Raw genomic sequence first — 23,500 nt, forward strand, 5'->3', positions numbered from 1 at the left:
TGCTTCCCAGGTAGACCTTGCAGGCATTAGGGACTTAAGCAGCAACTCAGGGTCATGTTGACACACACCAACCTCCTAAGGATTTTATTCGATCCCAAGAGTGGGGGTGGGGAGTGGGATAGCTGGCCTTTCCTTCAGGGCCAAACAGTCTCCATCCAGAGAAAGTCACCTTCCTTTGAGGACCCAAGTCCTGCCCCAGGAGGCCCCAGCCTTCAGAGACACCAAATTCCCTCCCGCACGCACTTCAGGGAGACAGCACCCACTCTTGGCCTGGGAGTTGAACTCTGAGAGACACAAACTGGACCGGATTCACTTTCCACACCCAGAGAAGACACGCCCACAAACAAGGGTCCTCGGTGGAGCACTCTGGAACCAACACGACTCACTGCAGAAGTGTCTGCTGTCCCTTGCTGCCGAGTCAGCTGTCCTCTGGGTCAAGGGTCTCACTGTGCTCCCAGAACACAGAAGACTTCACTCAAGTCAAGCATGGCCCCCTCTACCTCACTTTCCACGTTTGTGAGCTGGGACTAACCAGCCCTGTCTCTGGGATCCCGTGAGAGCAGAGACAGTGTACACTGCCTCAAAGACAGGATGTGCAGGGCACATGCGCAGCCACCACCTGAACTAGGCCCTGTGCCCACCTGTAGTGGGGGCTTTGCTCCCAGTTGCTACTGGAATGGCCCCTGGGCTGCTTATAGCACCAGTGAGGGCCATAATGGGCCCGTGTCCAGCACAGTATGTGGGCATGAACGGAAGGTCACACCTCAGCACTGTGACTGGTGGCCACTAATGCTTCTAGAAGCTTCCAGAAGGATGCTAGCAGCACAATCCCCTTCCTCCATGCCCCCTCATACTTCAGGCAGCCTGGGGTCACTGAAATCCTAATCAACATCTGGTTGAATAGCCTGGATTGCCCCGCTGTGCTCTCCTGGGTCTGCTATTCTCCAGACCTTTCTGCTATTGTCTGAAAAAATGTAAGACCTTTCTGCCATTGTCTGCCATTGTAAGAAGGAAAAAAAAGTCCTAAACCCTTAAAATCTCAGTCCATTATTTCTGTAAAGTTCCTCCTTTAAAGAATACACAATGATTCATGCCTTTCCTCCCCTCACTCAGGAGGCTGAGGAAGGAGATTGCCATGAGTTCAAAGCCTGGGCTGCAGAGTCAGATCCCATCTCATTTTTTTAAAAAAACTTTTTTTAAATTTACTTTATATATATATATATATATATATACACACATATGTGTGTGTGTGCATGTGTGTGTGTACACTGTAGCTGTCTTCAGACACCCCAGAAGAGGGCATCGGATCCCATTAAGATGGTTGTGAGCCACCATGTGGTTGCTGGGAATTGAACTCAGGACGTCTGGAAGAGCAGTTAGTGCTCTTAACCACTGAGCCCTCCGGTCTCATTTTTTAACATCAGAATTTAAAAAGAAAAAAGAAAAAATCCTGGAATCTAATGAAAATTATATTCAAAAGTGATTTAAAACAAAAACAAGAAACAAACGTTACTTTTATGAAAGAGCCACTTATTTTAATAAAGGATGAGATATTTCTTAAGTGGATACAAAAATAAATATTTAGATTACAGATTTGGGCACTAGCACTCCTTGAGACAGGCGGAAGTGGCATGTGACAAGAGGCCAGCGAACAGGTTGTCCTGGCTTGGGAAGAGATGCTCCTGCTTTGGCTGAGGGGAAGAAGCAGGCTCCAGGATTCTGTTTGTAGGAGTCACACGCTCTGGTGACCCTGTCTGTTGAGCAGGCCCCACCCCATCACCTTCACACAGTAGCCACAAAGGTCACCTGTGTTCCTTAGCTTTCAGGTTGTAAGGCGTGGCCTGTCACTGTGGCTGCCCACTTCTGAGCCCAGAGCACAGTTTGGACACGGCTTTTCACTGGGTCTTAGGACTGGGTAAGTGTGGAGCCAGACAAGGGACAGGTGAGACGCCAGTGAACAGGTCCTCTCCACAGTGTCTGGTCCTACGATGTCCCACACAGCCCTGTCAACTGACACAGAGTCATGGGGATCAATGAACCACGATCAAACTTCTGCGAAGCCCGCAAGCAGTACCTACACCCATATTTATAATCTGCCCCACTTTACAGGAAAGGTCTAAAGTGATTGACAGTTGAGCCTGTGAGAATAGAAGTACCATTTTAAAGTGAAACTCATTTGGGGAAAAAAAATATATTGTCAACTTATTTTTCAGACTTCTGGCCAAAAACAAAAACAAAAAGCCCGAACAGTAAAGACACTTCATCTACAATCAAGCAGAGAAAGTGATAAATCTCTACCCTCAGCCACAGAAGGTGCATCTGCTGCCACAGGATGATTTGAACTGTCACCATGACAAAGACCTCAGCAGGCAGAAAGAAGGCCAGCCATTAATGGTGGGAGGGGGGGGAGGACACAGAAAAGGAATGCTTTAATCACAGGTTCTGACCACAGCCCTGCAAGCTTCTGACACCTGCTTGAGTGGGAGTGTGTCCATCTGTTGGCTTCCCATCGGAGGACACCTGCCTACCCCAGGCAGAGGGGCCTACATCCTTTCAGAATTCTCTTAGTCACAGAATCGTGAAGCTTGAGCTCAGGCGAGGTGGGGTGCTCGGACTGAGGCTTAGACAGTGATCTGTTGATTTTCTCTGAAAAAGGGTCTCTGGTGTGAGGTACAGATATCTGGAAACATCCGGAAGGCCTGGTCCGGCTGGGGCTCCTCCAGGGCTGGCATCAGTGAGCCAGCACCACAGCTCTTGCCCGCTTCCTCCGCCAGTTGCCTGGCATACAGCTGCTCCACCTGCAAGGGCGTGTACAAAGTCAGAAGTGAGGCGGAGGGAAATCGGGCCCGTCTCCGCCACAGGTCCTCCAATCCCCTCCGAGACAAGGAGACAGGTAGGCAGCGTTCCTGCACATCACTAAGAGTGTTCTCCCAGAACTGCTCCAACCTGGTTAGCCGATGCTCAGAAGAGCACCACCCAGAATATCAATACCAGAGTGCCTCTGCTCAGACCATTGTCAAATAGATGCAATCTGTCACTTAGACCTTAGGACCACTGGACAAGTGGAAATTTCCTTTTCTTTCTTTCTTTCTTTTTTCCCCCCCGAGATAGGGTTTCTCTGTATAGCCCTGGCTGTCCTGGAACTCACTCTGTAGACCAGGCTGGTCTCGAATTCAGAAATCCTCCTGCCTCTGCCTCCCAGAGTGCTGGGATTACAGGCGTGCGCCACCACCGCCTGGCTTTTTTTTTTTTTTTTCTTTTTCTGGTTTTTGAGACAGGGTTTCTCTGTGTATCCCTGACTGTCCTGTAGACCAGGCTGGCCTCGAACTCAGAAATCCGCCTGTCTCTGCCTCCCAACTGGAAATTTTCTGAAGAGGAAGGGACGGGAGAAGAGAGGGAGAGGAAGTGGGACAGAGCAAAGAGAGGAAGCACAGATGAAGAGAGAGTCTCGACATGGGAAGCCATCGCAGGGGTGACGAGAGTCCTGTGTGGTCTAGTTCCCGACCTCTGCACAAGTCAATCAGGTGGAGCACCCAGCCCTGGCTGTCTCCTCTCACCCGGGGATAAAGTTGGACCATGTAAATGAGGGCAAGGATTCCTGGGCACAGAAAGACGCTGTTAGCTCTCACCTGCACCAGAATGAGTTTGGAGCGCAAGGGCGCTGTGTCCGGAAACTCCTCTCCGAAGCACAGAACCACCCTGCTGTCAGGTAGGCGGCTCTGGGTGGCATAGAACTGCTGCAGCTCTGGAAGAACACAGAAACCAGTGAACTACCGAGCTGTGTGCAGCCAGGGCCCAGGGCTGGGTGCAGAACTTGGAAGGAAGTCACAGATCCCTCAACAGCCATGGGAAGAGTGGTCAGACCCAGGCCCCAGGGGCCTTGGACAGGGGCCCCAGTGGCCACTTAGCTAAACGCCAACCAAGGACCTGTGGAATTTGTCACTCCCAAATACTGCTAGGCATTTTAGGGAACTTTTTGTTGGTCTGGATTCATTTGGGGGAGACAAGATCTCACTATGCAGTGCTGGCTGGCCTGGAACTCTCCATGATCCTCCTGCCTCAATCCCTTAAATGCTGGGATTGTGAGTTCGTTCTACCCTACCTGTTAGCTGGGTTTGAATACTTTGCAATGGTACAGTTCCTAATCCCTGCCCCCTGCACTGTGAGCCACAGTCGCCACCTGCCCTGGAGGTGTATGAGTTTGCAGGAGGACTACAGGCCTTCTGGTACCTCCTTCAGCTTCTCCAAGGTCCCCAGAGCGGAGACCTGGAGCAGCAGCACAGCCTTGGGCTAAAGTTGTGGAGGACCGGGGGATCCCTAGCTGCCCAGCTCACACGCCAGCCTGTGAGGGCTGAGCAGGGCAGGGTGTCGGCTGCCGCATGCTCAGGGTGACACCACCTGACCTCTCCAGGAAGTGTAACACTGACACTACCACACCGGAGCTCACACATAGACATCCAACTCTGACCCTCCCGGGACCCTCATCCTCTCTACCTTACTAAGGCTGCAACACTTTGATACAGTTGCTCATGTGGTGGTGACCCTAACCCATAACATTACTCTCGTTGCTACTTCGTAACTGTGACTTTGCTACTGTTGGGAACTGTAATGCAAGCATCTATGTTTTCAGATGGTCTCAAGTGACCCCTGTGGAAGGGTCATCGGACAACCCCCAAAGGGGTCAAGACCCACAGGTTGAGAGCCAGCGCTCTCAGGCTTCTCAGACCCAGCAGGAACTCTGGACCAGGCTTAGGAAGGCAAGGGACAGAGGGCCAAGGGTACAGAGAGGAGGCTGGCAGGCGGCAGGAGGCTTCGGGCACTCACTCCTACCCCATCCTCGGAAGAAACTCGGGCAGGGTTTAAACACCTTCCCCGATGAACCAGAAAAGAAAGGTTGGCAGCACTGAGGGGACATGGGGCTTGTGAAGTTCTTCATACAGAATGAGAGAGCACACCAGTCATGGGTCCTGGGGGGACGACCTCGTTTCTTTTGTGTGGCTTTGCCACATGATGTCATAAGGAACTCACTGCGAGAACTATGTGATTGAGTTTTTTTTAAAAAAAAAAAAAAGTAGCAAAAAATAAAATGCCAACAACCAAACCTCATAATGCTTTAAGTAAGTCTGCCACTGTGGGCTGGGCCTCACTTGTAGCTGTCCTAGATTTCAGGTTGAGGGCTACACACACTGAATCATGTCACAACCCCTAGGGACCCTGCCAAGGTACAGGAGCTGAGCCTCGGCTGGCTGAGGCCCCGGAGTCTGCATTTCTAAGCTGTTCCCAGGCTAGGAACAGACATCAGCGTTAGCAACTCCAAAGGAAAGGCTCTGACTCTGCTGTCTTTATACGCAGGGTGGGGTGGGTGGGGGATGAGGCGAGGGCTCCCCGGGCTGCTCGGGCTGCTCGGGGAGCACAGGCAGGCTAGGCTTCAAAGGGTCTCCCCCAGCTGCACCGCTGCCAAAGCCACGCAAGAGTAAACTGAGCCCGTGATGCAGGAGGCACAAGGAAGGAGGTGGGTGTGGCCTCTACTGCAGGTGACTCAGTACTGACCTCGGATGAACTGGTTGGTGTCAAAGACCTGCACCACCTCGTCTCGCTCCAGCTTGTTGGGCCTGCCCTTGCACACCACCGCGTTGCCGCTGCAGAACACGCGGCCCTGGCACAGCCGCTTCACGAACACGCCCTTGCGGTTGCTGTGCAAGAGCACGCCGCGCTCCAGGTGCCCAAACAGCTTCCGGGTCACCTGCCTCTGCCGCTCACTGGGAATGGTGTCCGCAGTCGGGAAGCACACAGACTCCAGGCCGTCAGGCCCATACAGCTTAGTTAGCCCAGGCTGGCTCAGGGATAGACGGCAGCCTTCCAGGCAGGTGGTGGTGGCCTGGCCCACCAGCTTGCCCCCGTAGTAGAAGCTGATCACCATCTGGGAAAAGGCTGTGGAGGCCAAGAGCACAGGGCCATCAGGCTTAGAAGTCGGGGAGCCCCAATGCCTCCCCCCCAAAGGCTCAGAGTCTATTCCTCCTTCCAAGTGGTGTTTGCCTGTAATCCCAGCCCCTGAGAGGCAGAGAAAGGCCGACCCCTGAGGGTGGCAGGCTAGCCAGCCTCACCTACTTGGTCAGATCCAAGCCAGCGGGAAACCCTGTCTCAAAAAATAAGATGGGCAGTGCCCATGAAGTGATACCTGAGACTTGCCTCTGGCCTCCACACATACATACGTGTGAACATGCATCCAAATATACATGAACAGACACACATATGAACACGTATTCATATACACATGCATCTGTACACACACACATACATAGGTGTGAACATGCATTCATGCACATATGTGCACACTCATGTGCACGTGTGCAAACATAGAGACAGAGAAAGAGAGAGACAGAGAGAGAGAAAGAGAGAGAGAGAGAGAGAGATCTAGGAAGGCCTGGGAACTGTGCCAAGTTCAAGACATATGAGAATTGCCAATGTAGTCTCTCATGAGGTGCCCATGCCTCTGGTTCCCTAGTAACCCTGGACTCGAGGCTTCTATTCAAGATGGGAAGAAACACCACCCCTGAAGGTATCGATATCATCACAAACACTGTGGCCTGGGATTCCCTGGCCTCCGTACAATCCTACACAGCCTGTCCTCCAGAAAGACCTAGACGCTCTCTCCACCTATGAGCAGCACAGGAGTGAGCTGTGACCATAGGCCACATCCTAGCCATCCCTTCCCTCTGTCACCTCAGGAGCTGGGGTGCAGGTTGGAGGGAAAGAGTTTGCTCACACACATGAAGTCCTGGGTTTCATCCTCAGCACCACAATGTAAACTCATCAATCGATACTTTTTTGTTTGTTTGTTTGTTGTTTTGTTTTTTGTTTTTCAAGATGGAGTTTCTCTGTGTAGTCCTGGCTGTCCTGGAATTCACTCTGTAGATCAGGCTGGCCTCGAACTCAGAAATTCACCTGCTTCTGCCTCCAGAGTGCTGAGATTAAAGGCATGCACCACCACTACCCCAGTGATAACATTTTTTTAAAAGGGAGAAAAACTGCAGTGTGGCACTGACAGACCCTAATAATCCCACCAATCTTTTGGGAGGGAGGAAACTTTGAGCTTGAGCCATGAGGCTGGAAACTTGCCAACTCCGTGTTTGGCTTTCATTGACTTTCCTTTGCTTTGACCTCTGGCTTCCTGTCCAACAGGCAGCACTGATGTCCTCTGGCAGGCAAGGACAACAGGACTCCAGATAAGGTTACAAAGTGAAAAGACAAGAAAAACAATGAGGCAGAGGGCCTCTGACTAACAGCCAGCATGGAGGCGGGGCTCTGGTGCAGGGAGCTGGAACACTAGGAGAGCTTCATGGCAAGGCGGGGCGGGGTGGGGCGGGGCGGGGACAGGGCAAGCTCTATAACTGCTGTAAACCCAATTCTCCACCATCAGACCTTATGCATCCTAAGCTTCCCCTGGCTACCTCAGACCAGTCCAGGCTTCTCTCTGGAGCCACACAAGTTGATAATTCCCCAAACCCATGGTGTGCTGAAGCTGTGCAGTCACCAGCTGCGCCATTGCCTGGGGGGGGGGGCCTGTGTGGGTGACCTCAGCAGCTCACCCCACATTCAGTCCCAGACCCACCATTGAAATCATGACATCAGGATCTGCAACGCTATCACCTACACTATCAGCATCATCAGCATCACCATCTGCACCATCAGCACCATCACCATCTGCATCAGCTTCCGTACTGAAATCTAGCACTGCTTCCTCGCAGCTGTGTGACTTGAAGCAAGGAGTTCCACCTCTCTGTGCCTGCTTTTCATCAGCAAGGTAGAGATGGCCAGAGCGCCAACTTTGTGGGGATCTTTTGTGAGAACACATGAGCCAGGGAAATGGAACAAAATATGGTCCACAATTGAGACTCCTGAAACTATGCACTGCCATCCCTGGTCTGCAGGGATTGGGCGCATCCGCACATCTGACCCCTGTGGTGCATCGTTGGTCACGGCAGCCATTTTGAAGAGGTGAAGGTGCCTGCTCTTTCACACTGGCTGTTTGCTGGGGAGCCTGGCCTTGCTCCTCAGAGCAGGCTGGCTCCGCCTCACCCTGAAGTGCTGACACACCACAAGAGCCTGGCTCACTGTTTGACCCGTTTCTCGGGTGCACACAGGCTGGGAACAAACTGGCAGCCTTGGGAGGTCAGCAGAGTGGCACTGAGAGAGACTTGGGGTGGGCGGCAAATGCAGAGGGGTGCCTCGTGCCGGAGCACTCGAGGCTGAGGCAGGAGGCTTGTGATTTCGTGACCGTCGCGGGCTACACAGCTCTCGAGACTGTTCCAATTAATTAATTAATTAATACAATTTAAAAGCCAGACCTCTGGGTTTTTCTAACAGGAAGGCTATCCTAGCCTGCTCTAAAGGCCCAGAACACTGGCAAAAAATAAAATAAAATAAAATAAAATAAAATAAAATAAAATAAAATAAAATAAAATAAAGTAAAATAAAATAAAATAAAATAAAATAAACTTTAAAAGCCAGATCTCTGGGTTTTTCTGATAAATAGGAAGTCTATCCTAGCCTGGTCTAAAGGCCCAGAACACTGGGCAGCTACCATGGGATAGCCCTCAAGGCTAAGGCTCTGCACAGTGCCATGGTCTCCCCGACTCCTCGTGGTCCCCCTGCCTCACCCATCTCACCCCAGGTCATCTGTGCAGTCAAGAAGCTGGCCTGGCTGCAACTTATCTACAGAGACAGGGTGTGTGACCTGGGTTCTAGGAGAAGCGCTCAGCCTGCTCCCAGCGGCTGAGCACCCCTCGCTTCCCTCACTTGTGCTGAGGCAGCGATGCAGGGCTCAAGGGCACTTCCTCCCCACAGCCTGACTTTACCTCTCACTCAGAAGGCCCCAGGTCGGGCCCTGCCAGCGTGGCCCCAGAACGCATCAGTCAGCAGACTCTCAGGGCTGCAGCCCAGGGCTGACAAGGCCAAAGGCTCCGCCTGTGACCCCAGGCCTCCTGTGAGTGGGCTAAGGGAGCCTTGAGAGCAGGCTCGAGGCAAACGCCTGCAGAAGCCTGCAGAAGCTGCGACCTCCATCTGCAGCCAGGTCTAAAGGGACCCCAACGCTCGGACAGGCCAGCACTAGAGGCAGGGGGTATCGTTTATTTGTGGCTTTCTTACTTGGTTAGCACCTGTCTCTGTCTCCATGATGGTTCAACCCCACAGCCTCTCCCTGAGCCCCACTGAGCCCGCCCTGAAACCAGACAGCACAGTGGCTCGTAGGACGGCACAGAGATGCCACCTGTCCCACAGCAAGCAACAGTGAGAATGGCAGATCCCCACTCTGGGGCCCATCAGCTGCACCGCCCAGGGCCTGTGAAATGGGAAACGACCTACCTCCATAACCTAGAGGAGTGTGAAGGCATAGGAAGGAGAAAAGAGCCCACAGGAGTGTCAGCCTTGACTCTGGCACCCAAAATCACACTTCAAACAGCAGCCATCACTATCAGCACCAATACCATGGTTGTTGGCATGATCACCATGAATGCTATCACCATCAGAATCAACATCAACATCATCAACAACAACAACAGCACTAGCACCATCAGCACCACCATCATCATCACCGTCTTAGCATCAGAAATGCCACCTGTGGGAACAGCTTTTTTTCCGGAAACACCTCTTGCCTTCAGTAACTCAGCTTTTGCCAGTCTCAGCAACCATGTTAATAATTTGCCTTGAGACAGTTTAAAATTATGTCCTTAGGTGGCCAGTGGTGTGCATGCCTTTAATCCCAGTACTTGGGAGGCAGAAGCAGGTGGATTTCTGAGTTCGAGACCAGCCTGGTCTACAGAGTAAGTTCCAGGACAGCCAGGTCTACACAGAGAAACCCTGTTTCAAAAAAACAAACAAAAACAAAAAACAAAACAAAAAGAGAGTTGGAAGCCACATGAGGATATAAATCAGTAACATGTCTGCAGCTCCGAGTGCTATTCTCAGTCAGCTGGGGTCAGCAGAGTAACTTCTTCCCTTGAAAAAACTCAAGCTCTCTATTTAAAAAAAAAAAAATCCCTTAGTCCTTTCTCATACTGTTCCATAAATACAGAGCGGGGCACTTTGTTAGGGACAGACAGAGACACCAGACACGCACAACAGAGACAGAATAACACAGGTCACAGAGAAGACAACCAGAAGACACAGACGGGAGGTGGGGTGGGAGTGGGGCAGAATTCATCTACAGCACTCCAAGGGGAAAAATCACTCTATCCATTAAGGCAGCTGTAGAGAGGAGTCCGTATGTCTGTACGGCTGGTGCTGCTGTAAATAGTCGATCTGACAGCCTACAGCTTAGGCAGGAAATAGGGACATCCGGGAGGGAGAAAGAATTCTGGGATAGGGCAAGGCGCAGGAGACTCGCCCGGGAAGATGTGATGAGATGGACGTGTGGTACCTGAGCACAGGAAACCAGAAACGTGGCAGAATGTAGATCAGAATAAACGGGTTGTTTTAGGTTATGATGCAATCAGAGGAGAGCCTAGCTATATGGCCAAGGTATTTGTAAATATATTTTGAGTCTGGGAGCATGGGGCTGGGAGGAAGAATGAGATCCAACTTCTACAGGCAGCATGGATACAGCCACATCAACGCCATCAGCATCCACACCAGCATCAGCACCACCAGCATCACCAAAGCCATCAGCACCATCAACATCTGCATCAGCACCACCAACATCAGTACTACCATCTCTAGGACTCTCATTATGGGATTGGAAGTGAGAGTAGGTGATGGACCCTGAATAGGAGACACTGACCAGCTGTGTCCCTACAAGACCATGTTAGTAACAGTACAGCATTTCACACATGATGAGCTTGAAGCTCCAAGAGGCCAGACCCCTCCACGCAAGGTCAGGGCAGTCAAGCAACCTACATTCCCTGGTGCAGAGCTGTCACTGACTGTGAACACCTCGGGGAGACGTTCACCAAAGCTGGGCCCCACGTCTCTGCGCCCAAACCTCTCAGAACAAGAAGGAAGAGTCAGTCTCCGGAGCCTATCCCCAGGCCATACTTGTCCATAGGACCTCGTGACCCCACCCACATCATGGGGCTGCTTTTCAAGCAGAGACTGCACCATTCCCGCCCAGAGTACCCGGGTACCTGAATGGTGTGGGTCATAGGCGGCATACCCGGTCACCAGGGGCAGGCCTGTAAGCAGAGAAGAGAAAGGGTATGCCCTGCTGGGTGCTATGAGCAGGGAGGACCCAAGGGTCCCCAGATGAGCTGCTGCTGCTGCTGCTGGTGTAGATGCTAGTGGGCAGATCTCACTCTATGTGAGACACAGAAACCCACCACAGTGGAGGGGGCTTCCTCTGCACTATGGGTTCCCATCCTTGTCCTAAGCTTCCTTCCTACCCCAAGGACATGGCCAGAATGTCACTGGACTATATACACAACAGTTGGGACTTGTCTCACGAGGGAGCTGGGGTCCCAGGCAGTTTTGCCAAAGGCACCCCTGCTTCGCAAGGCTCCCCTGCGGGACACTAACACCCACAGCCTGGAAACCTCATAGTCCTGCAAGGCCAGCTGAGACCTCCCAGCATTTCCTGTCTTAGCAGGAAAGAGGCAAAAGAGGAAACCGAGATGTCTATGAGCCATAAAAGTTGCTCACACACTGAGGTAGGGGCCCAGATGAGTGACCCTCTCAGTCGCCACAGCCTGAGTGTACCTCCCAGATACTAACAAAGGGGTGAATCCTTTATTTAGCTTTCAGATCCCACCGGGCAGGTCCTGGTGCGCGATTTTATGGATGAGTACACAGGAGGCACCACCAAGACATGAAAACTCCCCAAAGTGGTTCCAAGCTACTGCCCACTCCTGACTGAGCCCCCTCTCCCCCTCCCCCTCCCGAAGCCCTGACTCTCTCTGGCTCTGGAGATGCTGATGGTGAGCCAGGAAGGAGGCAGGTGACTGAGAGCTGTGGCCTCCCTTGAGACTTGGGGATGTTGGCAGACTCCTCTCAACTTCCTGGGAGTACAGGAGAGAATGTCCATGCATAACTACCTGCTGTCAACCAAGACCCTTTGGCCTGCCTGGGAGGCTGGAGCTTGGCTGTCTCAGTCCATGACTGTGACTTAGGAGCCTTCCATAGAACTGGCCCCTAACAGCGGCAAGTACCTCCTACCATAACATAAAAAGCCTAATAGTTCCAGTGCCAGACACCCACACTCACCTGCACTGGGCTGCTGGACCCACCAGTCGGGGAGGATCTGGCTCCTGCAGGCCTCTGGTGGGGATGGGCTCCTTTTGGTCATGCCCATGTATTCATCCACAGAGGGCTGTAGGCCCAGGTGACAGAAAAGAGCAGTTGAGTCCTGGATCACAAGCACAGCCCTTCTCTCCCGACCCCATGTTTGTAAAACCCAATATCAGACACATAACTAAATCCACAACTTTACCTCATGGGACAGAACCAGAGCTCCCCTTTGTAACTCATCAGACCCTAGACTACAAACCCACCGGGCTGGCATTCTAACTAGCCTTGGCTACCTAGGAGTTCACTGGCCTTTGGGTGCTGGGAGACATGGCCCAGTTCTGGGGCCACCCTCCGGGGTGACACCAAGCCAATTCTACTGTGCTGAGAACCTCAGTCAGAGACCACAGGGGTCTTGGGCCTTCAGTGGTGGCTGCATCCACTTAGGAGATGTCCTGAAACCTCCCCTGCTTGTGACCCTGGTGTGACATCATAACCATCTACTGGCTCAGGCGAGTTGGCAGTAAAGGCTTATACTGAAAACAAGACAAGGTGGGGGTTGGGGAAACAACGCAGAACCAAGACCACCCAGAACATCACAACGGCCATGTGCCGCAGAGCTGGGCAGCTTGGGGCGGGTGATACTGGCCGGCTGCAGGGCTCCACAGAAAGCTGCAGGCCACACCGCTGATGTGCTGTTGCTAACAACAGTCTTGGTTTTATTTTTTTATGATGTCATGTGCTGGGGATAGAAAGGGGGACTTTGTGCATGCGAGAGGCAGGTGCGCTACTGTGGGGCCAGCCTTTTCCCCTTTGATTTCAAGGCAGGGTCTCGTAAAGTTTTCTACCTTGAATTCATTCTGCAGCTCAAGCAGGCCTTATACCCCTCTACCTCTACCTCCTGAGAAGCTGAGGTGGCAGGGTCTGGGCCACCTGCCCACCTGCCGCCTAAAGAGACTTCATCTTGCTTATGTGAGCTTAAAGGGTTGTTTCAGCTATGAAAACCCCACCTTGTATAGACACAATAAAAAGGCTAAAAACAGACACACAAAAAGCCATCTGTTTAGCTTAAACGGAGCCCACTGTGCCTTCAGTTACAGGCTGCTGACCATGCATGCGACAGTGGATTATTCTAAGATCTGTGTTTTGTATACACTGCTGGGAACTGTCGCACACGCTAGTTGAGCACTGGGCCACTGGCTAGTCCCCACCACAACTAGTGGATCCTACTGGCCTCGGTCATCCAAGCAGACAGCACATTCAGGAATAAAACCGGGGCGGTGGAGAAGGCCACATTCTATTCCTGAAGCAGGGTTAAGAAACAAGGTTAAGACTGTGCGTGATCTTCAAAGCTGCTATTTAGTGTGTTTAACTAAGCTTGGAGCTTATCAAAGCCTGGCTGGCAGGTGCACAGGAGGAGTCAGGCCATGCAGTAAAGGGAGGCTGGCCTGGGGAGGTCACTGGGGAGTCCCTCACTCTGCCTCTTCAGGTAGGAGTGTCACCTCCCTGGAGAGCCTGAGGCTCTCAATGCCTCTGAGGGTTTGAAGCAATGTCTCACCCTCCCTGGAGGATGCGAGAGACCCTCCACTCACCTCCTTGATCAGCTCCTCAATCTCTGAGCGGCCACACTCCATCTCTGAGACATCACCCATGCAGCCTGCGGGTGCCACGCCCAGCTTGCCTGTGGGAAAGGGGACGGACACCATGACCCGGGGGCAGCCGAGCCTTGCAACCTTTTTCTTAAAATGCTGAATTAAGGAAACGGAGGTGGTGAGCGTCCTCGCTGGTTTTGGCCAGCAGCAGCTGCTGGAAGGTTTGGGAAAGGCTCAGTCGTTCCTTCTCAGGGCCGGGTCATCTGATCCGCCAAGTCAAAAGAGAGAAGTGGCTGGTGGTGGAGGGGTTGTAAACACGGCCTTTAAAGGACAAGGGCCAGACTTTGGTTTCTTCCTTCTATCTGAACCCTATCGGGTGCATTTTACACCAGGCGTTTATGGCCCATAAAATGAAGGTATGTTTGCTAATCTGGCTGTTCTCAAACACCCAGGGATTTCCCGGAAGGTAGGCAACTTCAGGTAGCAGGAAATCTTTTTGTCCTTTGATATGTGTATATGTGTGTGTGTGTGTGTGTGTGTGTGTGTGTGTGTGTGCCACATGGTAAAGTCACACACATGCCATTTCACAGCCCCTGCCTGCCTCCCATGGAGCCAATGCTTCCTTCTGTCTGCATCCTGGTCCAGATGGGCTCTGACCCACGCTGTATCACTTCCCTGGTCAGACATTTGCCTTGGGAGGTTAACCCCCCTGAGACACAGCAGGAACAGCAAACCCCTGCCAGGATCCCTACCCCCAGGAACCTGTGTGATCTCCCCATGGCTTCACCCAGATGGAGAGACTCACCTAGAAGCCATTGCTGAGCGAGCAGAGGGCGAGAGTCCCACACACCCACCCACCGACCCAGAGAGGCTGGCAAATCACTCAAGTTCACAGTACAGTATACCAGGAGCAAATGCCAAGCAAATGCTATGTCCCTCTGCCTCTCCTTCACCCCAACCCTGCAGGTGACGGGGCTCCACCCACGCTATAAACAAGTCAGGGTCATCTACCAGGTCAAGCCTGGTTGATCCTGGGGGAGCAGGGCTCTGAAAGAAACTTCCCTATTGTTTCAAATCACTGCGAAGACAAACAGGCTGGGAAGTGGGACTGTTTGACCTTTCAGAAGAGGTACAAAATGGATCAGGCCCCGGGAGCTATGGGGCTCTGCAGGGGGCGGAGGGGGGAGGCCAATGGGTGTGCATTCCTTTACAGATGCTTTTAGGAGTTTACTGCTGGAAGAAACCTTAGGAATGATGTCATTTCCCCAGCAGTGACACACTGAGGCCATCGGTGAGGTCCCCCGCTGCTGGCCTGTCTCATCCCTGCTTTAGCCCACTCCTCCCCAGAATCCTCTGCAGACTGCTAGAAAGCACAAAGGAATTCTGTATCACAGACAGACTTCAGCAGAGCCTCAAACCCACTCAGCAGAGTTTACACTGAGCTCCAGGGACTCTGCCAGCTTCTGGCTCTGAGCCGTGACCCAGCGTCCACCACCCTTCCCTGCCTCCACTCGGCCACTCCCCTACAGGAAGCTGCCACTTGACAGCACATGGCGTGTGAGGTCGGCAGACCAGCTCTCTGTGTCTGCTTACACAAGAGAGAACAACTTTGGTTAGCTAAAACCAGGAGCCCAAACCGCGTGGGTGGCATGCCCGCTCTGGCCCTGTAGAGACCGGGGGCTTTGGGAGCAGAGGGGTGGAAAGTGAGGGGGGGCCTAGAAGGCTTCCTGGCCCCAGCCGATAGTTACATTTTTGCTCTTCCTCGGGGACAATGCGGTAAACTTTATATGGCTCAGATATGTCCAGCTGGGACCGGTCAGTCACTTCTTCAAAATCCGGGCTCTTGTTCAAAGCACAACGCAACCTCGTCTTCCACGTGGCTGGTTCAGCCTTGTCTCCCTCTTTAAACTTCCCTTTAAAAACCGCCCAGGCCTGAAGAAAGAAAGAGAGAAACCCAGTAAACATAGAGACACAAACCACAGAGCTCAGCTCGAAGGCAGCGGCCGCCCCCTCCCCAGAGACTTTCCTGGCCATCAATCCTTGTCCAAGGTCAGCCCCCAGTTGGACTTCAGGAAGGCCACTGTATCTGAACAGACAAAAGCTGGACAAGGGTCCCCCAAAAACACTCAGCAAAGCCAAAATTTGAACCGAGCCCCCCACCCCCAGCCTGAGTGGTCACTTCCTCTCTGACATAGTTGCAAACCCACTTTTAGAAAAAAAAATTTTTTTAAGTAGACAGTTTCCAATTCTGGCCTTTATTGTAAATGGCATTGCTGGCCACACAATGACTTGTGGGCTGTTGTGTGAATTCAAAAGCAGACAGGAGCAGCTGGCGGACTGGAACAGTGGGGCTCGGCTTCCTGGAAGTGTCTGCCTCTTTCCCACTGACACAGTGAAGACCCGACACACTAAGGCATTCTCCAGCAGTAGCTCTCCCTGAATATAGCAGCCCACAACACCTGCCACTCAAGTGAAGACCCTGCCCCTCAAATCACCGGGTGAACCCACTCTCCAATGGCACCTGAGGAAGCACAGATGCCCCAGCAGTGTCCCAGTCAGCAGGCGCGTGACAGAACTGCTTCCTCTGGGAGGAAGGCCTGGGGGCCCCAGGTATCAAATTGGACTCCATGGTCAGGAAGCATCCGGAGAGAGAGCACTGGGTACCAGCACGGGCCTACCCTGAGCCTTGCCACATCTGGCCAGAAACCATCTCTAAAGGGTTGAAGCTTATAGAGTGGGTGGTCCTGGGACCCACAGAGGCACCCATTGCTTGAAGTTTTCTGCTGACATTGTGTCGGACTGCGCTTTAAAAATTAACACTGGGAGTGTAGCTCAGTTGATAACGAATACATGCTTTGTATGCAAGAGCCTTGGGTTCAACCCTCAGCACCACATAAAGCAGGTATGGCAGCCCACACCAGTAATCTGAGGCAGGAGGATCAGAAGGTCAAGGTCCTCTTCAGCTACGTAGCAAGTTTGAGATCAGCCTGAATGACCTAAGTTCTGAATTCAAAATAAAGTAAAACAAAAATGAACCCCTGATCTATCCTTCAAGGCCCTCTGCACATAGAGTAAGTGATAAATAGTTAGGCCTATTGTGAGTGGGGCCCAAAGAATCTCAGCCCTTGCCTGACTGAGATAAGCTTAGTATCTTTTTCATTCCCCCTCTGTGGTCTGCACAGGAAGCAGGCCCCAAGATGCTGCCCGTAGCCAGAGCAGGGCTCTCTGGTGTAACCCCTTTCCCTGGTAGAAAGGCAAGCACTTAACTTTTCCTTAAACATTTCTTAAAGGTTTTACCTGGCTGAGAAAAGTGGGTTTCTTACTTAAGCAGACAGCTCCTAAGATGGCTTTATCTGCCCAAGGCCTTGTCATATGGTTCCTCCATCAGTCAAGTTGTGTCTGGCTGATGATACACAGCTACCCCACACAGGTCAGCTCAGAGAAGACCCTCTCCGCCCTGCATCTCCCGCCGCTCGCCCACCTCCCGATCAAGTGGCCACCCGTTGATCTCCCGCCATTCCTGCCGAGATTGATGTCTCATTTCAGATTGCCACACAGAGCGACTGCGTAACCAACGGAAACATCGGGAATCTTGCACATTCTCCTCGGTGCTGTTGAAACGGCTTGTTGGCCATGAAGAACGTTGCATAAGATGTATAAATCTGGGGCTTTATTTTAGGGACTCCTGGTTTGCTGAAGCAGGGAACTGGATACAGACTGCCTGCTGTCTCCTGCAACAACTGAGGCCCCTGGTCCAGAACTCTTGCCCTTTTTCTGGAAGATCCAAGACAGTCTTTCAGTCAAACACACTGTGCCTCCAAGTTTAGTGTCAGTGCTAGTCACCACAGACTTGGTTCAGAGTTCTCACTGGAAAGGGGAGACTGTGCCCCCGGAGTGCAACATCCAAGACAGCTTTGGCAGCCAAGGTCTCTTCAGGCCCTGCTCCCCGCTTGAAAACCAGCTTGAGTTAGCTTCTGGTCCTCAGCCATTCAGTGGGCCTCGTGGGCCTCATAACCTTCCACCCCAGCCCCAGCTCCCAACACATACAGAACTAAAGGCAGAGGTTTACAACCTGGGCTCTGGGTCAAACCACCAAGGCTGTAGCTGTTCACAAAGTAGAAGTGTGGGTTGACCATGACCTAAGGCTCTGAAACTCCCAGAGAGGAATGGAGATGCCAAGGACCTTAGAGACACACATAGGTGACTATGACAACCTCAGGGGATGTCTGACCCAGCCTGCCTGCAGAACTGGGCTGGGCTGGGTCCTTCAGGAGAAATCACCCTAGTTCTCCATGCTATCAAGGGCTAAGTCCTTGGCCTACCCGGTCCCAAATGCAGGCTCTGTCACACAGGCACTATGAGACCCTGGAGAGGCCGCTCCTCTCCGTGACACTACAGAATGCAAACAGGAGTATCACCTGCCACCCAGGGTGAGGTAAGAGGGTGGCGGCTCTCCACTCAGCTGCGTGGCTTGCCCTCGGTGGCAGCACCAGTCCTCTAGAAGCGAAATATTATGCACGAGCTCAGGATGCTCCTTGAACAAGACCCAGAAGCAATTGTGGAAGCCTGCCACCCTCCTAGCTGGTCCTAGCACACCAAGGAGGAGTCACACTTTGAATAAATAAAGGCTGAAGCCGTCCGAAGTACACCATGGCAGTACACCAAGGTGAGGGGTGCAGAGCGGGCAGGAAAGTCACTCTCGACCTCATGGAGGGATTGCCAGAACCAGGCACTCCTCCTTGTTTCTCTTAAAACACTGGGCTGTTTGGTCATAAGGACATTCCAAAAGAGCTCCAGAGCTGGAGGGAAACCAGAAACCACCGCGTGGGGACGCAGGGGGCTTTACCTTGAAGATGGAAGCATCCACTTCCTGGTTGTAATCCTGCTTGCCGGCGTGCTTCCAGGGGATACGGAACATCGTCTTCTCATCGTTTTCCCAGATCAGCCCCGGATACAGGCCGCTGTCGATCTGTTCGATCAGCCACTGCCGCAGCCGCCGCCCGCCATTCCGGTCGCACATCCTTAAGAAAGAAAAACAAATCTCTCAGTTTAACAAACACATCCCTGTGGTCAGAGCAGTCCCAGGACTGACAGGAAGATCAGAGACCCACACAAAGGTGCCAGCTTGGGAGACATCTGGGCCAGTGCCATGAGAAATTAGTGGCGCCTGGTGACCCTAAACTTAAATGAAAACTGAAAGCTGTTCACAGATGTGCCCCACCCATGGCTTTGGATGTGGGTCCAGCTCTTCCCTGACCCCGTGACCCATACACTGAGGGCACCTGCTGGGAAGAAGTCCCTCTCCTCTGAGGCTGTACTTTCTATGAGCTGCTCTACGTTATAAGAACCAGCCTGACTACTGATGCCCAGGAGACTGGTGTCCCCCAAGAAAGAGGACACCCTCAAGGCTACTTGCAGGTGTCCTTTGCTAGCTAGGGTAGTAACAGGAATTCCAGACAGTATAGGGTCCTGTTCCCACTGGGATGGACTCAGAGCTGGAGTCATGTTCCAGCTGAGTGACCCTGAAGCTATTTAACCTTAGAATGTTAAGGATTCCGTCTGGGAGCTATGTGTAAAGTACCTGCACCAGAGCCTGTGTCCTAAAGGGCTCCTCCAGCAACACGGGGAGTTCCCCAGGTCAATCTTATGACTGACCCTCAGTGAGAACAAAGGGACAGTACAAAGCCACCAGCTCAGGGGCTCCATATCCAGGCCCCACCATCCCCACACTTGGACACTCTCGGGTAGCTTTCCCTACAGCCTGAGAAGAGAGCTCATCTGTGCACAGAGACTTGCAGCCAGCATTTACTAGAACAGCCTGGAAATCCCCAAAGCAGTTGGACAGACGCCCACCCTGAAAACCAGAACACAGCACTTCTAGCCTTCCAACTAAAATGACCTCTTGGGCAGGAAAAGAAAGGAGTAATCATCGGTGAGGAGACAAGATGTCCCCCAAGAACACAGTCACATCCAGAGCCGGCATGTCCCACAGAGCACCACGGCAGTCAAGATTGCTGGAAAGAGGTGCAAGGTTCAGAAACTCCAGGCTGCTGCAGGTGGCAGTGGGGCCAGGAAAGCCGGCAGCAGCCCCGGCAGCCACTGGTGGGCTTGGAACTGGGTGAGGGGTGCAGTGGAGTCAGACTCCAGTTGGTTTTGTTTTACTTTTGAGACAGGGTCTTGTATGCCAGGCTGATCTCCATCTCCCTAGGTTGATGAAGATGGCCTTGAACTCCTGATCTTTCTGCCTCCCTTTCCCCCTTGCTGGGAGCTGGACCCAGAGCTTGTGCCTGCTAGGCGTCTCTGACACCTGAGGCACCCCTCAAGCAAACGGCCATACGGCTGGGAGACCCTGACCTCAGCAAGGGCTCCCCACCTTGGGAAGCCATTGGCTCCTAAGTCTAAGGACCACCACAAGAAAAGTGGGAAAGAAGGTTCATCTCAAGAAACCCAGAATTCTAAGATCACTGAGTTCATAAATGACAGGTTAGAAAGGAATACCTGGGACGAGAAATAAAATGTCACTGGGTATCCCCCAAAAACAAGTAGGGTGCTGGCTTCTACAGCTTGTTCAGAGAGGAGGGAGGAGGCTCTCCTGACTTGATAGCCTCTTGTGTGGCCTCTATGGATGCGTATGGGATGGGAGCTGGGGTGGGGAGTCCAGAGGATCTGAGGATACATCAACTGAAAGCCTCAACTCATCCCCTGGAGATAAGATTTGTGAAGCACACCTCACAGTCCCTGAGCCTCCTCAAACCTAAAGAGACTTCACTGGCATGGCTGGAGTTGTCTCTGGAACAGGAATGGCACTTTCTTGTCAGGGATCCTCTGGTGCCCAGCACCCCAGAACTGTGGAGGACAGCTGTCTTGGTAGGTGACAGAGAAAACGGGGCTTTGAAATGAAAGGGGAATCGCAGACCATGAAAGCTAGGAGGTTAAAATCCTCTAACCCAGCCTCTTCTACACTCGGAAGTGGGAGAGACTGTGAGGGACCGCTATCCCCTGGGCACAGCACAAACTGTCAACACTGTCCCAATGACAGTACACACGGAAGGGATGCTTTCTTTCATTCATTCTGCAGACAAATGGACGCCGGTGGGGTCCGGCTCTCAGCACCCCGACAGCCCCCTCTATTGCCTCTGCAGCCACCTCTGAGCCTAGGCAGGCAGAGCCTGACTCTCTTACAGCTATGGACAATTAATGGTTTATAAACACGCTCACATGATTATAGCTCTTCCTCTTCTTGATTTCAGGGTTGCATTCCCTGTGGGCCCCGTCCTGTCTACAGCTAACTTACAACCACAGCAATGTGTCTTAGGTCAGGATTCTCACAAGGCAAGGGGCAGAGGCTTGCCTAACACAGATGTCAGCATCTGCACGGGCCGTGTGCGGCAGGGCTCACACCATACCATCTCTTTCATCCGGCCCTGGGCAGCAAGCAGTCTGACCGCCACTGAGCAGAACCCTGTCACGGACATGTCTCTCTCTGGCCCCAAGCTTCCTCAAGCCACTGGATCAGTCCCAGTTCTTCATGAAGGAGTCTGCTATAACCTAAAGGCACAGACCTAGAACTATCATAAAACTGCTCACACACACACACACACACACACCACACCCCAGCTCTGCCTGAAATCCTAACCCTCAGAAGAAGAGGTAGGTGGATAACCAGGAGCTCATGCAAATGAGCTGGGCTACAGAACAAGAAAGAGATCTACCATTATAAGATTCTAGAACACTCGTGGCTGGTTTCTATTAGTTTCTACCCACTGAACCCCTTCCCAGTTGTGGGTAAGTAATCTTTCTCGCCAGGGAAAGTCTGCCCCTACAGCCCGGGGCCAAGCTCACAGCAAATCTGATCTTGGGAGTTGTATGTGACCCACACGGAAGATAACTTTCCTTCCAGGGTCAGCGGGGCTATCTGGCAATCAGAGAAGTCCAGCGCCACTGGGCAATCAGACTGCCACTGGTCAGAATCAAAGCCAGTCGGTCCCTGAGCGAACCCTCCCGCGGGCTTTGAATAGTTCACGCCTAATAGCCGGGCTATTTCTTTTATCAAGAAGTTGCCCATCAGGCAGATTTTATAGGGAGAGATTTGTTCGTTTGGTTGTTTTTGTTTTTAAGAAAGCAGCCAGTTTTCGAGAGCAGGCACCTGCTAAAGCGCTGTACACTCCGTTCGGGCTGAGGTGGGAGAGCCACAGCCCCGGCCCGTGCGCCCACCCCATCGTGTCCTACCTGCCACCGGCTCCCACGCTGCCCGCGTCTCCGCGACCGGCCGCGGGCTCCTGGAGCCCAGCGCGCGCCTACGTTTATAGACGGGGAGGGGGCGGAGGCGGGTCCCGAGCGCGGAGCGACAGTCGCGAGAGCTAATTAAGACACGGGAGGGGCGTTGGCGCCGCCCAATCAGCGCAACCCGCCGGGTCCGCCTTCTCTGAAGCGCTCGCCTTTCCGAGAAATCACTTCTTCTGGTCCCGGCCGGGTTGAGCACTTTTCTCTCTTTACTCCGGGGGCGGCGGGGGAGGGGGCTGCCCCAAGGATAGCCGGGGGGCTGGGGCGTCCCCCCAAGGTCAAGGAGGATGGTGGTGCTCGGATCATCCTCAGGGTGTCGTTTAATTTAGGGCGCTCCTGTCCGGAGCACGTGTCCAGGGGCGCCCTGAGTGTCACCTGCCCGCGCTGGAGTTTCAGAGCAAAGGCCGGTCCCAGAGCTGCGAGCCGGCAGTCACTTGCAGCCCTCCCTCCTGAATGGAGGATGAGCGCCTGAAGTCGCGTAGGAAACCAGCGGGAGGCGCGCGCGCTGGGGCTGGGATGCCTCCGGGGGCTGGGATGCCTCTGGGAAGGCTCCGCATTATCCGTTCCCTTGTGTCCCCAGTGGTGTCAGGAGCCTGGTCGAGCCTGTTCTCAAACTGAGTAGGAGGTGGGGGCCTAAAGTGAGGGTCGTGAGGGATTTTCATTGCGGGCTGCCCAATTACACACCTGTGGCCACGTTTACCGGACTCTTCGCCCGTCTGGTTTTTAAAAGACTTAGGGAAACGTTGGAGCCGCAGCAAGAACTTTTAATTAGTTCCCAAATACAAGAATTACACGGCTAGGTTTCTAATAAATACGAATTCAAATAAAGATTTTTCCAAACAGAACCTCCGGACTCTACGCCGATGAGCATTTTGGTGTACTTGAAAGGCACTTAGGAGAAGTAGGTTACCGTTACCGGCTCTTAATTCAATGATAAATACCATCCAACAGCCAGGAGCCAAGTGGAGTTCCCTGGCGCCAAAGAATTTCAGATGAAAACTACTTTCCAAAGCTCTTTTTTTTTCTGTTTTGTTTTGTTTTGTTTTGCTTTCCAAGATAGGGTTTCCCTGTAGCCCTGGCTACAGGGAGTCCCCGGAACTCACTCTGTAGACCAGGCTGGCCTCAAATTCAGAAATCTGCTAGCCTCTGCCTCCCGAAGGCTGGGATTAAAGGTGGGTACCACCATAGTCCAGCTCAAATTCTTTAAGAGTAATGTGGGAGTGTTTTAACGTGTTTGCCGAGAAGGGCAGAGTCCAGCAGTCAGACACCCTCGGAAGATTCCTACGATAGACTCTTTTATACCCCTTTCATTTACCAAACATGCGCATTAAAGCTTATGACGATTTTCCTACTTAGAAATGTCAGAGTCACAGAACAGAGCTCAAATGTCCACCCAGAATGCCTGCCTCTTA

The 23,500-nt window shown here is 52.6% G+C and overlaps 1 protein-coding gene across 1 annotated transcript; it reads right to left on the bottom strand.

Annotated features, from left to right (window-relative positions):
• Positions 1 to 1,509: 1,509 nt before the first annotated feature.
• On the bottom strand, positions 1,510 to 22,126 carry Irf8 (interferon regulatory factor 8). Its single transcript, XM_052166121.1, has 9 exons — positions 22,035 to 22,126; positions 18,652 to 18,826; positions 15,554 to 15,737; positions 13,806 to 13,894; positions 12,193 to 12,298; positions 11,121 to 11,168; positions 5,551 to 5,931; positions 3,630 to 3,745; positions 1,510 to 2,798 (listed from the first exon to the last, which is right to left on the bottom strand). Exons 2-9 carry the CDS (start codon positions 18,823 to 18,825, stop codon positions 2,622 to 2,624), a joined length of 1,275 nt encoding a protein of 424 aa, XP_052022081.1. The 5' UTR covers position 18,826; positions 22,035 to 22,126; the 3' UTR covers positions 1,510 to 2,621.
• Between the last annotated feature and the right edge of the window lie 1,374 nt (positions 22,127 to 23,500).

Source organism: Apodemus sylvaticus, chromosome 21 (genome assembly GCF_947179515.1).
Source record: "Apodemus sylvaticus chromosome 21, mApoSyl1.1, whole genome shotgun sequence".
NCBI classification, from domain to species: Eukaryota; Metazoa; Chordata; class Mammalia; order Rodentia; family Muridae; genus Apodemus; species Apodemus sylvaticus.